This window comes from Eufriesea mexicana, unplaced genomic scaffold (genome assembly GCF_001483705.2).
Source record: "Eufriesea mexicana isolate 0111107269 unplaced genomic scaffold, ASM148370v2 scaffold2632, whole genome shotgun sequence".
Lineage (NCBI taxonomy): Eukaryota > Metazoa > Arthropoda > Insecta > Hymenoptera > Apidae > Eufriesea > Eufriesea mexicana.
The window spans coordinates 219,115-241,579 of NW_016910719.1; the positions used below are offsets into that span (position 1 = coordinate 219,115).

The 22,465-nt window shown below is 55.1% G+C and overlaps 1 protein-coding gene across 3 annotated transcripts in view; it reads right to left on the minus strand.

Annotated features, from left to right (window-relative positions):
* Positions 1-22,465, minus strand: part of hth (Meis homeobox homothorax) — a 452,720-nt gene that overhangs the window by 192,549 nt on the left and 237,706 nt on the right. For 2 of the 3 annotated variants that reach the window (XM_017903963.1, XM_017903962.1), the window contains one exon: positions 4,368-4,475. The exons of the other annotated variant lie outside the window; for it this stretch is intronic. In XM_017903963.1, the coding sequence (XP_017759452.1) occupies positions 4,368-4,475 (108 nt within the window). The remainder of the gene's footprint in view (positions 1-4,367; positions 4,476-22,465) is intronic. 3 annotated transcript variants of the gene reach the window in all.

Genomic DNA, 22,465 nt, shown 5'->3' on the forward strand with positions numbered 1-22,465 from the left:
CTGAAAGAGGGAAAATGGAGAGAGGGCGGCTAACAATGGCCGCCAACCAAAACATCCGATAAATCTAACCGGCCTGGACCTCAAGCCCCGAGGGGTTTTAAACTCTCTCACCCCAAAACACCGTCGACGCGGGCGCAACCCTTACATTACGCTACACTCGCCGGAAAAGGGAGCCATGCCGTGTGCCATTGCAGCGTGGGCCGAGGGTGGCGAAGGAGGAGAGGGTTAGCCTAGAGCACCGGTGCGATTCGCTGGGCGACGGGGTGTCGAGGGGGTTGATACGCGATCCACGAAAAACCAAACAGAGAGAATTTCGCCCCGGCTCACCCTTCTTCCCTCGACGGCCCTCCCTCGAGTCCCTTATACCTCTCTCTCGACCAACTCGCCCGCCCTACTCCACCCACAATGGTAACGAGATCTCCCGCGAGTGAACGGTCAAGTAGCTTTTCGACGGAATCTCGACGAATTTGTCGGACGCGACCGCGTCGTAATTTATCCGCTCGCACCCTGGTCCGCTGACACTGAAATTCCAACGGCGCGGGGTGGAGGGGGGGGGGCGTTTACGGTACGAGGACCCGTTTCTTTCCCGGTCGCATTTATTTCGGAACGAAGGGAAATTTAAGCGACGCTTAAATTCCACCACGACGCGCACGCGCTCGCCAACGACCCAGTTCGAATAACCAAGACGGCGCAATAAACGTCTGCCGTTCGACGAAAGAACGACGAAAAAAGAAAAAGAAAAAAGAAAGAAAAGAAACGAAAAGATGCGCGTGATCCGGCATCTCGCGACGAGATCTCTACCGATCTATTTTCTCGGGAGAACGACTCCAATCAGGGGGGGGGGCCTGTCCGTCGATCCAGACGAGTACAGTCTATCCTCGTCGAGATAAACAAAGCGAACGCGATTGACGTCAGGGATCGTATTGCCGTTAACGTGGCAGGGAAAAATGTACGCGGCACACATCGGTCGAGGAGGAAACGAATTAGAACGAGGTCGCGAAACGAGTCGGTGGATGTTTCGGGGCGTCTAATCCCCGCTGGCTGGTTCGGCGGTTAAGGTTCGACCGGCGTCGATGAGGAGATGGAGAACGCGCGTCGGAGATGGTCTCGTGAACGGGATCGAAGGAGAGAAAATAGTGGCGTTCGAAGACGGGTGTAATTTTACTAAACTGAAAATAACAGCGACGTCGGCGCATTAGGAAAGGCCCGGAGAACGAACGGACTCTACCCTGTAATGGATGGGCCGACGAAAATATATAGCCGGGGATAACGTGGACGCGCTAATGCTGTCGTCGACGCAGAAACTCGATTCTCGTCCGCGGAACAGCCGACGTATCGAGAGTTAAGCGACGCCTGGAATCCCGGGATTCCTCGGCAGTCATACATAATCAGCCTTGCGAAGTTGCTCTCCGTCTGGGATCTCTCTCGCGGCTGGTTGAACGGCCAACCACGTTTCCGTGTCGAAGAATGTCGATAGCTTTTAAACTACGTGCGCTCGAACGCGCGCACGCACCGCCATCACGCTTTTTCAACGGCCGTCCACGTTCGTCTCCGCGCTTGCACACCGTGGAAATTCAAAGCCGGCACACAACACGGAGACTTCCAGGCGAATTTACCGGCAATTTTTCCATCGGTTACCACACTTTTACCCGCCGGACCGGATCCGCGTGTCCCGAGAAATACGCGGTTTAAACCGCGGCCGATTGGGTCGAATGGAAATCACGGAGGTGGAAACAGCGATTCGAAAATTCGAAACAAAGGGTGGGGAGAAGCGTAAATTGCAATCGTTGCCGCGGTTCTATTAACGAGCTGCTAGGAAATAGTCATTATTAATAACCGGTGCATCCTGCAACAAAATTTATCCCGCGCTTCCGGCCGGTCGTTTAATTCAGTCACCGATATCGGTTGCATTCAAAAACGTGCGCGGTGCAGCGCGATCTAGCCGCAGGGAGACGCGTCGGGGGGAAAGATTATGAACGCATAAATCAAAAATTAGCATTAACGATTCATTATTAACAGTCGAGCTGCGCGGCCGAGATAAAATTTATCCCCCGTTTCCGTATTTCGATTAATTAATGCGGCTCCCGTAGCGCTTTTTAAACGACAATATTAACGCACCGCCGCGGAACAGGCTGACGTTTTAACGAATGGATGCCGTACGAGAGTCGATGGACGACGTCGAGAACGACGCTGACGACGCCGACGACGACGACGAGGAAACGCGGAATAGTAACCCTTAACCTTCGCAGGCTACTCTGATCGATCGAGCAGAGAGAAAAGATACGTATACGCGTACATATACGTGATTCGGTCCCTCTTTTATCGCGTCGTTTCATACCGATCAGCCATTCCGTTATTCGCTCCCCTTTTTCCTCCGCCGCGTTCTCCACCGCCACGCGCGCGTCCGTCAAAGTTCTCCGCGCCGTTGGAAAGTTTCGCGCTGCGTAATTACAATTAAACCCCGATCGACCTACCCTCCTCGCGCGTGTTTATCCGTCGTCTGGATATCGGGGGGTTTATCCGGCGCGATAAAACGGCGCTATCGTTGTCGCGATTGTCGCGGCGTAAAAGAAAAGATCGCGACGGTGGAAAAGAGCAAAAGGAAGGCCAGAAGCTTTCTCGAGAGCGCGCAGCGGATCCCGGAGTCGGCCGCTCCACCTTTTCTCTTTGCGGATCCGTCGGTGCTCGTGTGGCTCGGTCCGTGGGCGGAAGGAAGAGGTCCACGCGAGAGAGGCGAACGAAGAGGACGAGGGAGCAGAAAGAGGGACACACACAGACAGGTCGGTCCGAGAGAGGAACCCGCGGCTGCCATGGTTACCGTCGCATTCCCGCCTCGCCTCGTTGCCATGGAGACGCCTCGTGGTCCTCTCTCTTTCACCTTCGCCTGCCCTCTGTCTGTCTCCTTCGTCCTCCCGGCCTCCGACACCCTTCCCCACCCGCACCCCGCGGCAGTCCGCGCTGCCCTCTCGCTCCCGCCCTCGGGATCGCTCTTCCTCACTCTCCCGATCCCACTCTCTCTCCCCGTGTTTCTCCCCGTCGCGCCAACTCGCCGAGCTTCTCTCTACCTCTGGCATTCGCTCGTATTCCCTCCGTTCCTTCGAACGAAGAGGAAGAGAGGGCCCGAGATAAAGAGGAACGCGATAGGGAGAAAAGAGGAAAGCGGGCGCATGCGCGATACTCCTGTCTTCCACGACGAGCCTGGACGTCTCTCGTTGCAATCGTTCGATTAGTTATCGACTGAAAGTGATTTACGTCCCCTTATCGGGGCCCTCCTTGGCGGCCGCGTAATTTAATTAAAGGAGAAATCGAGGATGGACAGCCGGCCGATCGTTTCCGCGAGAATTGGACGGGCATCGATAGGTATCGATGCTCGACATCATCGCGCGCGATCGCGGCCACCGGTGGCAAACCTGTGGGGCTAACGAGGCATCCAGGAATATGTATTCCGCAGACGAATTCCTGTAACGCGTTTGCCAACCGCTTTTTCATATTTCCTTTCTTCTCCTTTTTTACCATTTTCCCCCCCATGCGAGAGATTTCCTTCACGCTTGGATATTACGCGCAGGAAAATATCGTCGGGATAGGCAACGACGTTGTAACGCGTGGAGACGGAGCACGGGGGGCGAGCGTGTACGCGTCGCGGCGCGATAGACAGGCGGAGGTGTAAGCGGCTTGCTTTATAAGCCCCGATTCTGATTGGCCGTCGCGTCACCCGATATCAATATTTATTCAACGCGGCGAATGCCCGAGGCACGATTAAAACTTGTTTATGCCGCGAACGATTGCGCTCCTCCCACTGGGGGCCGCGTATATCGCGCGAGAGTTCCCCCTGCACACGCTCGCCGTGCCTGCACGCGGGTCTAACGCCGCGCGTGTATTTCGAAACCAGCTCGCTTCCGTTTCGTTTCTTCCAACACCTGTTCCCTCCAACGCTGTCGCTTCATCCTCCTCCCCTGTACGAAATTATCGTTCCCGCGACGAGGAACCAGACGATCCTCTTGCTCCTCGTTACGACGACGTCCATCGTGTGTCGCGGCTTCGGTAAGGCTTCGACGGGAGGGGTGGAAATTCGCGACGAGTATCGGATAAATACGCGACACGTGACAGTATGGCGAAATGGCGAATCTAATCGCGACGATTAATGCCAAAACTTCACGGGGTCGCGAGCGTTAAGCAGCCAGCGTCCCGTTTAATTAAGGGTAACGTACGAGGAGCGTGGAAAATTTCACGAGAGTTCGGCTCGAACGTCCGGGAATGCCCGAGCAAAGAGGAGCCACGGCTGGCCCATATTTCCCCGAGACGTTCAATTTAGGGAAGAACGGAAAAGTTTGGAGAGAAGCGAGAAGAGAGAAGTTCGTAAGACTTACCGGGGCTACCGAGGAAGACGGAAGAGTAAAGAACGCCACGACGCGCGTCGCTCGCCGCTCGCTGCGCGTCCGGCGGCGAACTCCATTCCCTACGCGGACACCATTTACCTGAAGCAAAAAGAAAACATTCGAATCACCGTTAATCACTGCCACCGCGCAGACATCGGCTGCGGTGTCGCGCAAACGCTCGTCCGGCGAATTCATCCCTCAAGCGCGGGGTGAACCGCGCGCGATCGAGTGGACCGCGAGCGAGCAACGATCGGGGTATACGAATCGAATTTGCATCGTGTCGGTTACGTGGCCCAACGATACCAGAAACGAGTCGAATCACCTCCGAGAGAGTCGCCTCCTCGCTCGTCGGTTAACGAAATACGTAAATTCCTGCAAATAGGAGAACACCGAGGAGTTCCCCCGGTTGGTGCAAAAATAAATACGCCCGCCGTGGTAAAAATTCTCCGTGGAACAGTTATTACACGGCGGGACCCGGAGAGACGGAGGGCGTCGTGTGCGCGCCGAAAGAATGCAGCGAGGCCCGATACACAAAGGGAGGCAAAGAATTCGTGATCGTTCGCATCACGACTTCGACCGGGGAGAGATTCTATCGCGTGCTGCTCCATATATATCCCGTTACCTCTTTCCTTTCTTTTTCCCCGGGACCCGCTGGCCGGCATGCGATCTCACCCCTGCCGCGGCTCGTTCGACCAAGAATAATCGTGCAATTATAATAATTAGATAAACGCGCGAGGAGAGCTTGTTGCGTTAAGAGCCGGTACTCGCTCAAACGGGTTCACCGCCTACCGGAATGTATCGAACGAATCCTTGTGTGCCGGTCGTCCCGCTTGGACACCACGGGATTCGCAGCGATACCCAAACGCGAGATCCCGTATTTCGCAATTAAATTGTCGTCGATTAATACGAGCGTTGACGTCCATGTTCGGGCAAACTCTTTTTTCCCCCCGGCTTTTCCTTTTCTCCATTTTTTTTCGGCCTTTTTCTCCTTTTTATTTCGGCATCGTCGAGCGAGGAATACGCGACATCGAGAGCACGACGATAAATCAACGCAACGGCGACGTAACCGCGTGGAAAATAATTAGGGACCGTGAAAGGAGAAAAAAAAAAAGAAAAAAAAGAAATAATCGAGCCACGACGCGATTAACGTGGCGAACGTGGGAGCCCGCGAGACTGATTTATAAGGCAGACAGGAACGAGTCTCGTACCGGAGGTATTGCAATTTTCCGGATGCGAAAATAGGAAAGGTATCTACTTTATTTCCAGGGAGATCCCGGCTGAATGAGGATACACGGTAAGAAAGGGTGGCACCGGGGGATAAGAGTAAGCCGCGGAGCGAAGTAATTTCACACGAGAGAGTAGGGTCTCGCCTGAGCGGCCGCCGGATCCGCCGGAGCTACAGTCTTATCTACGGAAATATAGCGACCATCCCCCGGCGAAAATTATATTCTCGAAAAGCAGAAAATTGCTTCGAAGGCGCGATGGACCAGCCGCGCCCCGATATTAGGTGTCCCTCTTCGTGACTCGCGTGCCTGATTCACGCTCCGGAACCGTTGCCCGTCTTAATCTCGATCGATTAAATTGGCCGCGTGGTTTTCGCGCCGCGGCTGCTGGCAGCGCGGTGGCGGCGAGGAAAGCGGTTTCCGCGTGAAAAATACAGCTCGAGACGGTGATTTAACGCGCGCGACCACGAGCTCTCGACCTTTCTATCCTTCGAGGGTTTAACGGATGAAAAAACGCGGCCGAGATTCTAATTCCAGGGCCCGAGGAGAAGGTGCGTTTAGCCAGACGTTACGGTTGTGGTTAGTCGCGTTAATTTGTGGCCCAACGAAATGACAGGGCCGAACCAGTGATTCGAAAGTAATGGTTATCCCCGACTAGGACGGACAGTTGGATTCGCGTTAACGACCAGCAGATTAGAGATTCCACGACGCCTGATTCGCGATCAAACGATTCGCGCACCGAGAGACGAGCGAATTTCTGGGTAACGCTCGCGCGACATTCGCCGGGCGAATAATATTTCGGGATGACGGGGAAGACGGGGACGCGTCGGGGCAAAAGACGCTACGGGCGTCTACCGCAGGTAGAGCCGGGGCTCGAGGCGGAACGAAGACGCAGAGAGACGAGGTCTGTGGATCCTTCGGAGAAAGCAAAGATGACTGCCTCGCGTCGATGGAATCCCGCCTTTCTACGCTCGAAGCAGGAACGAGCGAATAAACGATACATCAGGATTATTCGGAGTCGGTCGCTGGCGTTGCCGACCCATTAAACACTGGCAGACCGTGCGTCACAGTTATCCCCGAAGTCGTCGATGAAACGGGACTCCGAGAATACCTGTAGGATCCTAGAGCGGAGGTGGAGCAGCCGTGAAGAAATTTATAGCCGCTAAGAGACAGGGTGTAATCATACGCGTCACCCCGTCAACTCCGTAACCGTGATTTATCGTGGGAATTTTCAAAGACGTCCAAGAATGTCTGCCATCTAGCTAGATGCGAATACCCGGCATTCCGTTCCGTTTCCTTCGGCTCTGTCATTTTTTCCCTCCCGAATTCTCGATCGCCGCCGATTTTCCGACGCCCCGCGACGCCGGGCCTAACCGGGCGCGGCCCCGGCCGCGAGAGTCGCGGGCGCGTAATCGAATCTGGGAAAGTCCATGGCAGACACGCGAAAGCGACGATCCGAATTCATTGAAGCGCTCGAACCGCGTCATGAATTATTCCGCCCCTGAAACTTTAATCACGGCCGATTCCGTGTTCCGAGGAGAGCAATCGTCGCATCTGGAAACGGAGCACGAGTCGGGCCGAGCGGGGGATTCGTTAAGTGGCATCAAGTGAGACGTCTCTTTTGAACGATCGCTCTGCGGCTAAATTGCGGGTTAACTTCGGGGTTCGCGTGTTAGCGACAGTCATGCCACGCGGTCGAGTCGTGTGTAGCAGATGAAACCGGAGTGAAAGAGAGAGGAACGTCAGAGGGAACGAGAGTCAGGAATCAGGGACGACCGAATTGGGGAGAGGTAGATGATTCGACGACCGCGTGTTCATCTTCGTCGTCGTCTTCTTCGTCGTCGTCGTCTTCTTCTTCTTCGTCGTCAGCGTCGTCGTCAGCAGCGTCGTCGTCGTCGTCGTTCTAACCGGAGACGAAAAGTTGGGACCAGGGGAGGCTGATACGTTCCCGTTCCACGCGCCAATGCGTCCCTCGTCTCGGTCCCGGTTTATTTTTACAGACTATCACACGCTCGACGATTGTAAATTGGAATGTAATTCGAGCAGCGCGTCCATGGATCTCTCATCGGTATCGGATCCTCCGCTGTCCGCCACTGATTCATCTGTGTTAACGAGTGTCGTGCTTCCAGTTTCAGCGGCCGGTTCGTTGAACTTTTTCGCTGGCCAATCGCACGGATATTCTCAATTACAATTCTGCTCTCTTTTTATGAGTCAGCTCGTGCATCGTGTTACTTCATTCGGTAGTCTGTCATCGGTTTTGTAATTCGTTTGGAATCTCGCTCGGCTGAGGATTACTTGACCCGTTGGTTAATCTTCAACCAGCATCGCGCGAAAATAAAACGACGTACACGCGTCGTGGCATTTTATTTCGGATGCCGTGCACCGTCTTTTCTCTCGCGATCTATCAACTCGGTACGAATTAAGCGCGGATCGAGAGCTCGGGGAACGCGCGTGAATAGGCACCCCCTGTAGGCGGGTGGACGGGCGTAACGCAGCGACAGGATCCATCAGCCGGGGAAAACATAGACGAGGTTATAGGCCGGATATAGATACATTCCCAATAACCCCATCGTATCGGGGTTGCGTCCTCGATATAAATAAATCAATATAACCTGCTTCCACCCTGAGACGCCGCCCTCTTTCGCCGTAAGGAAGTGACGTATGAGACTCGCATCCTCGAAACGAGGGTTGAGGAGGCCACCCTGTTATTTCACAGTTAGGCTCGCCCCACCCCTGGCTCGCGCCACCTTCAACCTTCTTCCACGCTGGCATCTTCTCTATCCGAGACCGAGCTTCGTCCCTAGTCTCGCTTCCAGGCGTGCACGAGTCCCTCGGGAAGCTTTTGTCCTCGAGCTGTAAGCGACTTCCTGACAGGCCAAGTTTGCACCTGCTCTCCTTTTGCCGCCGCTTGTATCTCTCTCCGCCCGTTTCTCTTTATTCTTCTCTCCCACCCCGCTCACTCTCTGCCCTGTCCCCGTGTTCCTCTACATTTTTCTCTCTCTCCGGTAACTTTGGTCTAACCTTAATGTCAACCCGCACCACCCACCGGCGTGTTACCCGGGACAAAATTTATTCGGGACGGGTATCCTCCGTCTTCCACGCCCCGTACATCCCCGGCAGACATCTCTCGTTCGAAGATAATCCGTAGTCGGATAGATCGGTTAATATACCTGGTGTGTCGTCGTCGCGTCGAATATTTCCCGACAGTCCCATCTCGATCGCGAGAGGCTGAGTCGCGGACGAATTCTCGATCGCGCGTATCTCGTTCTTCTGCTCCGACGAGTTCGTCTCTGGTTACCGGCGTGTCGCGTCGATAGCGTGTGACGAAAATGGCACGGGCCCCGATCGCGAACGAGTTTCCTCGAATAAATCAGCGCAGGGGCGGAGGGGTGGGAGGATAAAAGGCGAGAGAATAGGCGCGATAACTCGGAATTCTCGGGTTGGAAGATCACGGAAGAATGGAAGATCACCGCGATAAAGCGATCAGAATTTTCCACGAGGTCAGACGCGAATCGCGGCGCCCGTTTGCGTTTTCCATTTCGCGCGACCGTGTCTTTCTCTGCCACGGGGGAGGTGGAAGAGGAGTTGGAAGAGGAGGAGGAGGCGGAGGAGGTGGTAGAGAAGCGAGAGAGAGAAAGAGAGAGAGCGGAGAGGGACGTTCGCAGATGTTCGAGACGCCGGGTGATTAATGACGCCCGATAAACGTAATTTGTTGCGGGGCCGCGGACTCGTCGTCTCCCGGCTCGTCTTTCGAATTCAAATTGATAAACAGGACGCAGTTTGTAATGGCCGGTGGGTTGCGCTGCCACGGGACGGCCGGCTGTCGGATGAGCCGGACGACTTCACTGACCGACCGGCATAGTAATTAATTTTAAGCAGCACGCTGCGCGATTTTCGCTATCTCGTCGCTACCGCTCCTCGTACCCCCGCCCTCCGCCGACACACACCGTGACAAACACACCCTCGCCGGCAGCGGACCAACGATTACCCCAGCCCCGTTTCCTTCTTTCGTCCGAGTTACCTGTCACACCCCCGATAATTCGATTACCCCCGCCTCCGACCTCCGCGACCCTTCTCCGTACCCGTGAAACGCTAATCGCGAGGATTCCCGTGGAATAATCTAAAGCGCGGCGATATTCTCGAGGGAACGTCGAAGAGGACACGAGGACCGTGGAGGAGGGTGGCGCGATCGAGGCGGCCGAGAGAGACGAAAACGCAACGGGACCGATACGGCCGCGCGATAAGGCGACACGCGCGCCGAATCGAACGGACGTTATTAAGAGGAATAAAGATAAGCTCGGATGGAAGGGGCACGGGGATGGAAAACGCGCGTTCGAAAGCACGGGGACACGTAGGCGCGTACATCGGGCCTCGCACGTAGGCGCGGCTGACAAACGCAGCAACGGGCCACGGCGTGTCGCGCGAACGCGCGATTACCATTAAACGCGTAATGGAAACGGGCCCGAAGGAACCTGGTCACCGGCGATAACATCGGACAAAGGTGTTAACGTAACTCAACGGGGACAGGTGAGAGCACCGGGCTTCGGTGTTGCGCGCGGCCACTCGCGAGCACGCCGCTTCCGCGACTTCCTCCATAAAACGCAAATCCACAATTAACGCTCTTTCATTCCACCATGCTCGAATTTACGTTGCCACTTAGCACGACCCGCGTCGCGGTTCCCTCGATTCGGCCGGCCATCGTTGAACACCCGTTCGCTGAATTTTTAAACGTCGCGAGCACCTTGCGCGCGATCCTTTATAATCGCGGGTCCGATCGGTGCGCGAAACTCGATCGATTACGCGTTTTACTCGCGCCACGACCGTTACACGTCCGAGGGGGGAAAAGGAAGCGGATTTCGGCCGCGAGTCCATGGACGCGAGAATAGACGACGAGGCGAAATACGTCCGCAGACATAATAAACCGAAACTCGATGGAATTGGAAGAAGAAACGGCGGTCTTAAAATAGGGGAGGTAATAAGGAGCGTAATAATAGGTTATCCCTGACGAAAGCACAGATCCATTTTTAGGATTCGCTCCTGGGTATACACAAATAGAAGAGAGAGGAGTCTGGAGTCTGTTAGAAAGGTTTCCACGGGTGCCAGAGGTCTCGCCTCGCGAAGGTGTCTCTTTCGTTTCCAAATACATCCCTTGCTCGAGAAAATTCGACTATTTTTACGCCGTCTCGGAGGAGTCCTATCCGACCGTGTCTATTCCGGATTCGCGAGACGGAGGGAAGACCGGTCGAAATCGCTAGCCGGCCTCCATTGAAACAACAAACGAAAGGGTGAATTATCGTCATGTCGACGGAAGAAAACAGGCCGAGGGAAATTCTCGACGGATCCCCGTCGGCCTTCCCTATCCGTATTCACGTCCGATTGTTCGGCGAGTTATAAACGCAGCCCGCAGCGGAGGCCGTTTGATCGATGGCAGCCAAAAGCCAGTCGCGGCGTGGCGCGGTGGAGAAGCGGCGGAGAAGCGGAGGAGAAGCGGAGAAGTAGCGGAGGAAGAGAGGGACGAATACGGAGTTGCGGAGAGCGCGGCGTAGGGCGAGAGAACGAGATGGAGAGAGGAGAGAGCGAGAGGGCGAGAGGGAAATGGAGAACGTGGAGCGAAACGGAACACAGAAGGTAGAGGGCGGTCGGAGGTGGTCAGGAATCACGGAGCGATGTCAGCCCGTGACTCGTGACACGCGCGGGTTTAATTAGCGCTACAATGCCGAATCCGTGTGCATGTGCAGCCAGAAGGTGGAAACGCAGCGAGAGAAAGAGAAGAGGCGGAGGAGGAGGAGGAGGAGGAGGAGGAGGCGGAGGAGGTGGAAATCGGAGGACGCAAAGCCCGAGCAAACCGCACCATCCGTGTGCCCTGTTCCCGACCACGATTCTCTCCTCTCTTTCTGGCACTCTGCCTGCCGACCTACGACCCGCCCCCGGGACCCCGGGACCACGTTCTCCGAATTACCGGTCCCGTCGCTGCAACAGCGGTGCACTTAGCGTAAATTCAGGGCGAATCGACGGCGCTTGACGTCCCCTTTCCCAGACCCCTCAATTTCCTCCCCCTCCGAGCCGCGCTCCTTCCCGCTTTGCACGCCGGATCGCGTCTATATCTCGTTTATATACCGATCGTCGAGACGCTTTCCTCTTGCTCTTGCCGTGGAATTAATGTTACGTGGAAACCGAGCCGAAGAATTTGCGACGGACGCGAGAGTATTCTCGATACTTTTGCAATTCGAACGCCTTCGTGCCCGTTTATTCCCAGGGAACCCGCGATCCTCCCTCGAGCAGAGGCTTCTCGATCGATCCTTCGAAAGCTTCGATTTTCCAGAAGAGCCTCTACGAGAACCGAGAGACGATTTTTTCCAAAATCCAAAATCGATTATTCGCTTCGTCGTTTCTCGGAGGCGTTTTGGATCGCGACGCTGAAAATCCCACGCCGCGACGTAATCGCGATAAAAAAAAACGAATTCGCGATAGGCCGGAGATAGGCGAAGATCTTTCCTTCGAGTGTACGCGGACGGGTTTTTGAAAGCTGACGCGCACAGCGCGTACGGCGAAGCGTATGTCCTCGGCCAGCGCGACACGCGGTCGAGATAGGAGAGATTTAAAATGTTGCGGCAGGTCGGGAGGACTAAATGATGATAAACTATCTCGCCGGTCCCGGTAGACTGACCCTGCACGCCGGCTTGAATTACAGCCAAAAAACAAAACCGCTGGCCGCTCGACGTGCGCGGCGAACAAGTAAAACACATCAGCGCCGCTACGGCCAAGACGCAAAACGCTGGATCACTGGATTTTCCAGTTGCTTAGCTTTCGCGGATTACACGCACTCCATCGAGCAACGGGGGGAAAAGTTTCGCGTGTGCCTAGTCGTAAATACGAGCTCGCATCTTCCACCGGAGAATTTTCTCGGAGAAGAAAATTTTTCCAGTCCCCTCTTCGGAAAATGCGATTCGAAATTCGCGCCATAAGCGAGGCACGGAAAAATAAAATAACGGGTTGTTACCCGAGTAGCGGGTAAAAATAGATCGATAAAAGTAGCTCGTACATCGCGCAACGAGGGTAATGCAAAAATAAAACGTCGAGTGCATTACATCTCGAACGAATTTCCGACGGCCGAGCATTAAGTTTCTCGCGGTATCTTCGATCTCCGCTAACGATCGTCCGAGTAATGCACAGAAAAGCTCCATTTGCAACTGACTCGACTTATCAGCGGTCACCTTGGTACGCGGTCAATCCGTCGCCGTAAAACCCCCAGCCACGCGATTATAGTCGCTACTTTTCTCTTTCCCCGTGTGTGTAGTATGTATATATGTACGCTCGCCTGAATTCGCCCGGCTGCCTACCCCCTCCCCGCCGCTGCCCGGCTCCCCCGCCGCAGCCTGCCCCGCTCCCACCCGCGGGCCGTCGCCCTCTTTCTGCCGGATTATTAATTCCCTCGTTAAAATCCGACCCGCGGCGTCGCCACGGTTTGTTATTTACGAACGAAAATTGTAAATACAAGGCAGTCGGACGGGGGGAGGTGGCAGGAGGGTAAGCGTATCGACGCGCGACCATTCCCGCGGCCGCGAGCAATTAATAATCGCATCGGAGCTAATTAAATCCGGAAAACATGTAAATGCGCTGTGTTTATATTTCAAAGGGACGACCGATCGGCCACGCGACGGCGCAACGGTGACGTAGCGGCGGGCGGAGTGGGGGAACTGGTACAAAATGGCAGGACGAAATCACGCAGCGAATTCGGTTACGAAAAAGATCGTAAAAATGCACGAAACACGATCATGCTCTACGAGTTCGTCGTTTTCGAGCTCGTCGAGCTCGGATATTAACTCGAGAACGATCAAAGTGACACGAGACACGGTGGAAGCCTCGTCGAGGCATTTTCGTTTTCTACGCCTAACGAATCACGCACTTACGTGTATACGTCGACGACTCGTCGGCAGATAAGAAATATCCGTCAAAGTTTTCCGCTGCTCGCTGCTCGACCAGTTACCCGGAATCCGTACACAGTTCTGGATTAATCGACGCACGACGATCAACGACACTACGCACTAATTATTCGCACAATTAACAAAATTTTTCACGTGGCTGCGCGTCACGCGACTCGAACGCGCCTTGCCCGTGCTGCCAACTAGCGATGGAGACGGTAACCGCTCGCTCCTCCAGCCAGAGCGCCGCGTACCGGCTGCTCCTCGAACTACCACACTTCGCTCGCGTTATTCCTCGCTCTCGACAATTACGCGGACGTTCGTCGACGCGTACGCTTTCGACCGACCGAGTCGATCGAGTCACGATTTTTAGAGACGACTGCTGGACGAATTAAGGATGCATATTACGAAACAGTGATAGAATGGAACGCATACGACTCGTATTTTTTATCTCGAATCTTCGCGTCGTATAGAAAATATCGAGTTAAATTTTGTTTACGTTTCAATCGCTGTTGCGTCGATCTTTACGAAGGAAATGTATCTTTACGGGATTAAGGGAGAATAAATAATAAAGTTTCCGAGAACGAGTCTCTCGAATTAACCGATCATTCCCCTCTCTTCTTCCTTCGGTCCAAATTTGGCGATTTCTTGTCGCGTAGAAAGAGCAACGCGGACAAGCTGAAAGTTCTAGAGCAGATATTAGGAAAAAAGCGGACAGCCTTACGCGAGGACGGCGGCCGAGACGTCAAAGGAAGAGAGAGACTACCATGGAAGGCAGTAGAGCGGCCATAAAAAGCGTATATCGAGGCGGGTGCATAAGGTGCATGGACGGTGCGCGAGGTATTACACACCAAGTGCAGCGTGTATTGGCAGGTAAGCGGTATAACCGGTGGGGAGGGTAAATACGGTGCAACGCAGAGGAGGTAGGGAGGAAGGGCGCGGAGGCGAGGGAGCGGTGGGTGCACTTGGACGGACATGGCGGCACAGCGGCGAATCAAACGATATCGGGCTTCTGGATTAATTTATGCACCGTGGCTTGTTAAAACGCGAGACACAAAGGCCTCGCCGACGCTGCATTCTTACGGCTCGGCTTAGGCCCACCCGCCAATCAATTCGCCTCGGCCTCTGCTTTCGTGCATTTATTCGCGCGTAATAACGTTTAAGCCCCCGCGTAATAAAATTACGTCAGCTCGAGCCACTTCTTTGCAGCAGCTCCATGGAAATAGGTCTTAATATTAATAGAACGTGGCAGGCGATCGCCAGTACGAGATACTTCTCGGCCGTGGTAAAAACTGCGAGTACCATAACAATGACGGAACACGGTGCGCGAGACACGGTTATTAAACCGGATACGCGATCGACGTTAAATCTTCGAAGGAACAAAGTCCAGTCGTGGCAACAACGACTCGGCCGTACGCGAGCCTTATTGCATCCCCGGTTGTCACCCCGGACGCCGGATAAATCGTCGCCCGTAATGGTTCCCGGATTATTTTGCCGGTTGGAATTCGACGATTTTTAACTACCCGCCGTGGCTGGCGGTTTTTCCACGACCGGCGCGGACGAAGAAAACCTCGAAGGCTATTTATTTCCGACAGGCCACCGGTAGATACAAATAGTACGAACGCTTTATCAATGTTCCGCGCCGGTATCTTCGGTCCCGATCGTGGCGCGCCGGAACTCACGGGGATCCCTCCACGTCCGTTTCCACGGATCTAAAAAGCGCCGCGGGATTTTTAACGACGCTCGTTTCTTTCGCAAAGGCTGCTGCGCGGAGGACGGAAGAAGAGGGCAACCGGAGGAATTCAGCTCAACCCGCGTATCTTCGCCGGCATTAATTACTTTCGTGGCAGAAAGGATCCGGGGCGATATCGCGCGGCTGCAACGACGATACCGACTGCACCACCCCGTCCTCCCTCAACCCACCGCCGCCAACCCCTACCACTCGTCTTCTTTCAGCCCGATTTTCTCCGTTTCTCTCCGGACCGGGATGCAATTTACCGAATTGTTTTTAAATCCCTCGGGCGGCAGGACGGCGCGGAAGAGGTGGAAAGCGGGAGAGCGGAGAGAAAAAAGAAACAAGAGCACGGAGAAGAAGGAAAAGGCGGACGGGAGGCGTCGGAGGAGGGGGCGGCGGAGATGGTAGAGGTGGAGGTGGTGGAGGAGATGAAGGAACGAGGTTGGCGGCAGCCATGGCGTCAGCTGTTTTGTCCCGGAGGCGCGCCCCCCGCTTTCTTTATGTTTCTTTGCCCGGAAGCCCCGTTCCGATATCGCCCCCGATACACCGCTTGCGCCCGTTCTCCGTTCTCCAATACCACCTATACACACGTACACACGCTCCGTGCGCCTCGTCCTACACGAAGAAACGCGCGCGGCTAGCCCGGGCGTGTGCTCCTCTCCGCGAAGTAGGAAATCGCGCGGACCGATTTTCCCAGAAACGCCGTTAAAAACACGCCCGGATATCGCGTCTAGACCGTTCCGCGATCAGCCGTTTCTGGCTAATAAATTTTATCGAACACCGATATCGATGGAAAGTTATACCAGATGAAGCTATTACCGCGAAACAGCCGGGTTCCGTTGGTTTCCGTTATTACTCGTCCCGACGTTCGTCGGGAAGAAAGAATTCCAGCGGAATTACACCGTTACGATAGACGACGTGTCTCTCTCTTGGACACGCGTGCACAAGTCCGTCACGTGACTGACACAGTGCGTTAAGTCGCGCGTCGGCTATCAGCGAAGCGACACGACAGGTGCGCGTCGATAACGGTGTCGACAATAATTGCAAATCGTAGCCGGTCACCGTGCCCCGTCGTGTCGATCAAGATCCGAATAATATGCTCGACCGACGCGGCAACGTTTCCATTACGTAACGGACGATAAACGGTCGCGTTAAGCGCGACGATCCCACGTAGACATCGTCGACCGGTCGTACACTCGGACCCCTATACCACGCGAGTGGGTTGCATCGATGGGGTACGCGCGACGCGGGATCGAACGTGAAACGTCGACGTGGAAAACCACCGATCGATTACCCTCCTGCCGGGAGTCTCTCGTCGATTCGTCTCCAGCGACGAGGAGATTTCCCGGTGAGCCTGGTTTGCCGAATTTCGAAGTAGCTGGCTCGTTTCGAGAAGCCGGATCGCGTTTAAAACGCGAAAACAGCGGCCTTAAGCTGGAAAACGTTAGATGATCGCGGAGCTAGGAAACGTTGCGAAGGGTGGAGACGCGGCGAGGGGAAGACGAAGAGGGGCAGAGGCCGGGTAACAGTAACGACGTCGACAGGGTTGCGCGGAGGGAAACTCCCGTCGGAGTCTCCTCCGGCAGCGAAGAGGGATGGAAACGGGAATACGATTGGTTTGTGAGGGTCGCCATTCACGGGGGTCGCCGGTGCCGTTTGGAGTCTGCGCTCTTCCTTGATCCTGAGAGAAGCATTTCGCTCGTTTCAGCCGAGAGACACGAAAGGAAAGAGGACGGGGGTAACGCGCAGGAGGTGGAAGATTCTCTCTTCGACGAAACCCATAGAGAGGAGAGAGGAAAGAGAGAAAACCAGACGCGGGAACAAGGGTGAGAAGAGGGAGAGACGGAAGACTAGAGCTAGCAGGCTGGAGGACCAACCGGGGCAGCTTGACGGACGTCGCGACGCCCTACGTCACCTTTATCGCCGACGCCCTTCCCCGTCACCTTCTTATTTCTTCTTCTTCTTCTTCTTCTTCTTCTATTCCTCCCACACACACACACACGCGCGCGCACACGCACGCCCTCTAAATGGCAGAAAGAAACGACACCGTACTTTTTCCAGCACCCGAATCGGAGTAGAGCTTCGATTCTTTTCTTGCTTCAACGACGTCTAGCTACGAATCGGACGCGAGTGTAGGAAGAACGGAAGGAGCGAGACGACGCGTGTACGCGGACTGGAAAGAGGGGAGAGAACTCCCGAGGCGTCGCTTGACGCTTTGTTGCCGGGAATTACGATCACAATGTCAAGAACGGTGTACGAATTCTTTTACCGCTCGTTATTCTAGGTGCAAGGACTTCCCGTAGGTCGGTCATGCTCTCTGCAGAGGGTCGACGCCGTGACGCTACACTTAAGGCGTTATTTATGACGCCGTTTCGCCGCTAATGTTTCAGTTGAGCCAGGTCGGGAACGATAGTCGCTGCTCGATATGTTTATGACGATGCCGGTCGACGGGGAGGGTTCCGGGACATTACCGGATCGGACGTTGATCAAAGAAGGGTAAGGAAGGAAATCACCGGGAAACCTTCGACCAGGCTATTCCTCGATATCTCGAAGCGATTCCAAAGTACAACGTTCGAGTGGATGCAATGGGGGAGTGAGGGGTGAAGGAAAGGAAGAAAAGAAAAAAAGAAGAGGAAACGAACGAAAAGAAGTCGCGTTTCCGTTTCTATTTACGACTTCGCGAAATTACGGAGTGGCCTCTTCCCTCGCGCGACATTGACGGGGGTGATAAAGAAAAGAAGAGCGAAAAAGAAAAGGAGCGAAGAGAAGAATCGCAAAGTCGAAATTACACGCAGAAGCGAGCCGATTGCCAGAGGCCCACTCCCACTGCCGTTTAATTAACCACCGGTCTCGCTCCACCCTTCGTGGCAGGCAACAAAGCGGATCGTCGAATCTGGAGGTCGCGCCGACGGAACTCTCACGGGGTTCCACGCGATTCGGCTGGCCGAAAACAGGCAGGAATTATTTCGAGTTGGTCACGTGATCGTATCGACTTCGGCATTGTTTTCGCGTGGCCTGCAATTACGCCGGGAGTTACGAGGCAGCGGGTGGCAAGCTGGCCCCCGTCGGCTCCGAGCGAGACAAGAACGCCAAGAGGAGGGACCGCGAGGCGACAGGTGGGGAGGAGAGGGCGGCAGCAACTGCCTGGCTGTGTATTTAAATTTAAATATAATGCAAATCGAGCGAGATAAGATGAATAATAATTGTAACAGCAGGGGAGGGGCAGACTCGGAGGCAACGGGATGGAGAAAGAAGCTTCGTCCTCGATAAGACAACGATGTCCGAGGCAAGCTCGCAATTACCGGAGCTGTTCGGTACCCTATCGATACGCGGATGAATTTTCGCTTTCGAATATAGCCACGTGTACGACTCGTGACTTGTCGCTTCGACCCGCTTCGCTTCGCGACTCGCGCGTACTCCGTTTCTTTTTTCCCACGCCTTCGGGCTTAATAATAAATATATCGCTTACGATGTTTTGCCGCGTGTGCACTGATCGTCGCGATTCGCGTGCATCATTCATCGTGTTTCCGCGAAGCTTTCCACCGTATAGCGTCGTTAGACTCGGCTTTACCTCGGGAACAACGCGGACCGTCGTCGGTGGAACGCGCGTTACGCTGTAACGTCGATTGGCTCGGGCAAAGTTTCGCCGCAAAGTTGCGACAGTAATGAACAATCGATACGCGCGAGGGTGGGCTAACTATAAACAGGTGGCAAGAATTGGAACAGGGTCTCAAAGTTTAATGCACGGTGTAACTCCGTTCGCGAGCAGTCTGACAGTTTTGACGAACATGCGCCAGAGGCGGCGACCGTGTTCTCCAAGAGTTGCCGCGGACGATCTGTCCCGATATCGCGCAGGAAAAGTTGCAACGCGGAAGAACTTTCGCAACGACGATATCGAAGTTCGCCGAAACCAAGATTCACCGAAGCAACGGTGAAATCGTCTCGTTAATCGATCGGCAGAGGGAAATCCGAGCTTTTTTCCGGAATATTCGAATCCTTGGTAACAGAGAGGAGAAAATATCCCGGAGTCGATAGATCTAGCTACTAGCGGAGAGAGCACCGTTTCGCCGAGGTAGCCGGTGGAATTAAAAATAATACGACGTTCGTTACCGGGATAATTAAAACATTAAGGAATCCCAATGCGACGGCGGAGAGATAGAGGGCAGCCGATAATCGAATTAAAGACAGTTACGATTCCTCGAGCGCAATTCCCTACAAGGCACCAAATTAATTCTCCCGATCGAGATTAAAATCTCCCCGTCGACGTTGCGTATCGAGCCAGTACGGTCTCTGCGTCGCTTCTTTTCCCGGCGGCCAGAAAAACCGAGCCGCTCGAAAAGCGGCATGCTCGCGGCTCACGGGACGGGTTCGTTAAGTATCCGCCTCGTGCACTCTACCTACCTACGTACGTACGTACGTACGTACGTACACGTACGTGCGTGCGTAGCTGACGCGAGAATGCGAACGAGGGTGGCTTCGCGATGTATCGCGCGGTCGTGTACGTCGATCGACCAGGCGCTATCTCCGTCTATCTCGGCGGGTACGGAGCGGCATAGGAGCGGAGCGCGGAGGGCCGACGCGTGGTGCATCGGAGCGTTGGGTGCACTGTCTAAAAACGTGCCTCGATATTATTCCGCCGCGGAATATCTCCATTCGACCCGGCGGCTCGACCGGCAAAAAAGGTGAAATACGAAGAACGAGTAGGATAGCAGGAGGAGTGGCGGCGGGGAACGGGAGAAAAACGAGCGGGAATCGGGGGAAGAAAAGAGAGGCGGCGCGGAGCGCGCGCTGTGACGGGATCGGCGCGGCGCAACAATGCAGCCCGGAGTGGACGGTAGATACGTAGATATCCGATTAATTCCCATTGAATGTCTTTATCGTATTTAATAGCACGGAGCCGTCCGTACGTGGACCAAGGAACCCGCGAACGGGAGAAAGGGGGGAGCGCGGGGGCCAAAGCAGAGAGACGGAGAGGAAGAAACGCGGACGAGCAGAAAGGGAGGACGAAGGAGAAAGAGATAAGACGAAGGTTGCGCGCACCGAGTTCGTACGAAGGCAGATATGGTACCGGCCATATACAATACACGTGACCGTGCACCGAATGCACGGTGTACGGTTGCGTCGGCAGGTATCTCGCGCACGTGAGGACGGTGCTCGTGTGCTACGTCCGTCTCCACCGGCAAGAGGGGACAACACGCGCTCCCTCGCCGGAGTTACATGTATATTTATAATATAATCGCGGATACCGATCTCCGCGGAGAAACGAAAAACTTGGCCCCAAGGACGGGCGAGAGGGGCGAGAGACACTCCGGAATAGGAACGAAGAAACGCAGCCGGAGCGCGTGGTCCGGCTTTTCTTTCCACCGGGGGAAGGACAGGCTTCCTGCTCTTTTCCACGAGCTGCGACTTTTTGCCGGCCGGTGTCCGGGACTAGGTGCGAAGCGGCTGCTTCCCGTCGCGAATTCCTTTACGAAGCGTTCGCGCGTCAGACCTGTCGAGGGCGACGCGTTAATTACTCCCGAGCCGAGCCTGCGCCGCGGCCGCGTGGCGAACGCCTGTTAGCGTTGCGGCTCGCGTGATTCCTCCCTATTTTTCACTCGCGCGTCGCGCTCGGACAAATTTTTATCGGTCGACCATCGGACGGATTCCGTTTCCCCTTGCCTCCGATACTCGGGGGGGGGGGCTTCGAGCTTCGCCGGTGCAACGCGAGTTGCCGCTAACGTTCTCTCGATCCAGGGCTCTCGTCCGATGCTAGACGCGATCTCGAGCGTGCCGATGGTCGCGAGAGAATCGCGAGATTCGGGGAATCTGGAGCAATGTCGCGGCCACACGCGCGGACGCGAGAGGGCTGTTTTCGGACGTATATAGATTTCAGTCGGCTCGGGAGCAGCCGGCAAAGCGACGGAAAGAGAGAGAGACAGGGAGAGAGAGTTCAGGGTCGAGGCATACAGGTGGTCCATAACATAACAGTCACTGCGTTTTATCCGGCAGTAAACCGGCGGCAGGCGCTCCGGCTCTATGATTTAATACCCCAAACCCTTCCCTCTCCGCCCCCACCCGCGCATCCCTTACGACCGCCCCCTCTCCTCCGTTCGCTACCGGCAGCCTCTGCCCCCGTCGCCCGTCGTCTCCTCTCTCGTCCTTTCTCTCTGCTTTCTCTCCCTTTCTCTCTTTCCCAGGCATTATCAGCCGGATGCTTCTATGACCGCGCAAGGGTCAAACGAGGTTCGGGGAGAAAGGGTTTGAAGGACGCATTAATTTCGTGGCCGACACTGTCGTCGTGTCGGTGAAGTCACGGGCGATCGTGCGCGAGCCTGCGTGCGTGTACGCGCGCGCGAACCAGCGCGATTCACGACTCGCCGGGGGGGAAGTTAATGATCGGCAACGGGACAACGTGGAAAAGGCACGACCGCGGTGGTGCCCGATGACGAAATCGTTGGGCTCCGCGTGGGCGCGAAAGAAACGCGATGGAATTCGTGGCAACGCAACGCTCGCGGCGCGGCGTGGCGCGGCGCGAAGCGATTTAAACCGCGATCGTTTCGCGATAAAACAATGGAAACAGATATAACGAACGGGACGAGAGGGATAGGCCTCGAGCGTATTATACTCGGCTACGGGATTCCATCGAATACAGATCTCGTGACAGATTACGCATCGACGATAATCAGCATTCGTGACGAGTTACCACTCCCACGCTGTCCGACTTAATTACCCTATTAGTCCTACGCGTGTCGGGCGTACGAAAAAGGGAAGAAAAAGCCGAACGGCGGTCCGCTTTCACCGTGCGCTGCTCGTAAACGGTCGTAAATCAAACGATATACGCGATCGAAATATCGATACGAGATGGCGATGGTGGTGGTAGCGTCAGTGGTGTTGGTGGTGGTGCAATTTCGTAGATCAACGGTTCGTATCGATGTATCGCCGGAAACGCGAGGGGACACGAAAGGGGAAATGCAGGAACTACGACAGGGGAACGGAGCGCCACGGAGACGTTCTCAAGTTGGTAAGCCGCATAACTCGAAGCTCGGCCGCCGCAGAAGCTCCGTAACTCTGTTAATTCATATCTAGAAAGTTGGCCGTCGCTCGGAAGAGAAACGACGGAGGAAGGAAGGGCTGTTCGACGGGGTTGTCGGTGGGCGGAAGACGGGGGTGGCGGAGGATGGGGCGGATGGGTGAGTGGTTGGGCCGACTGGGTGGGCGGAAAGAGGG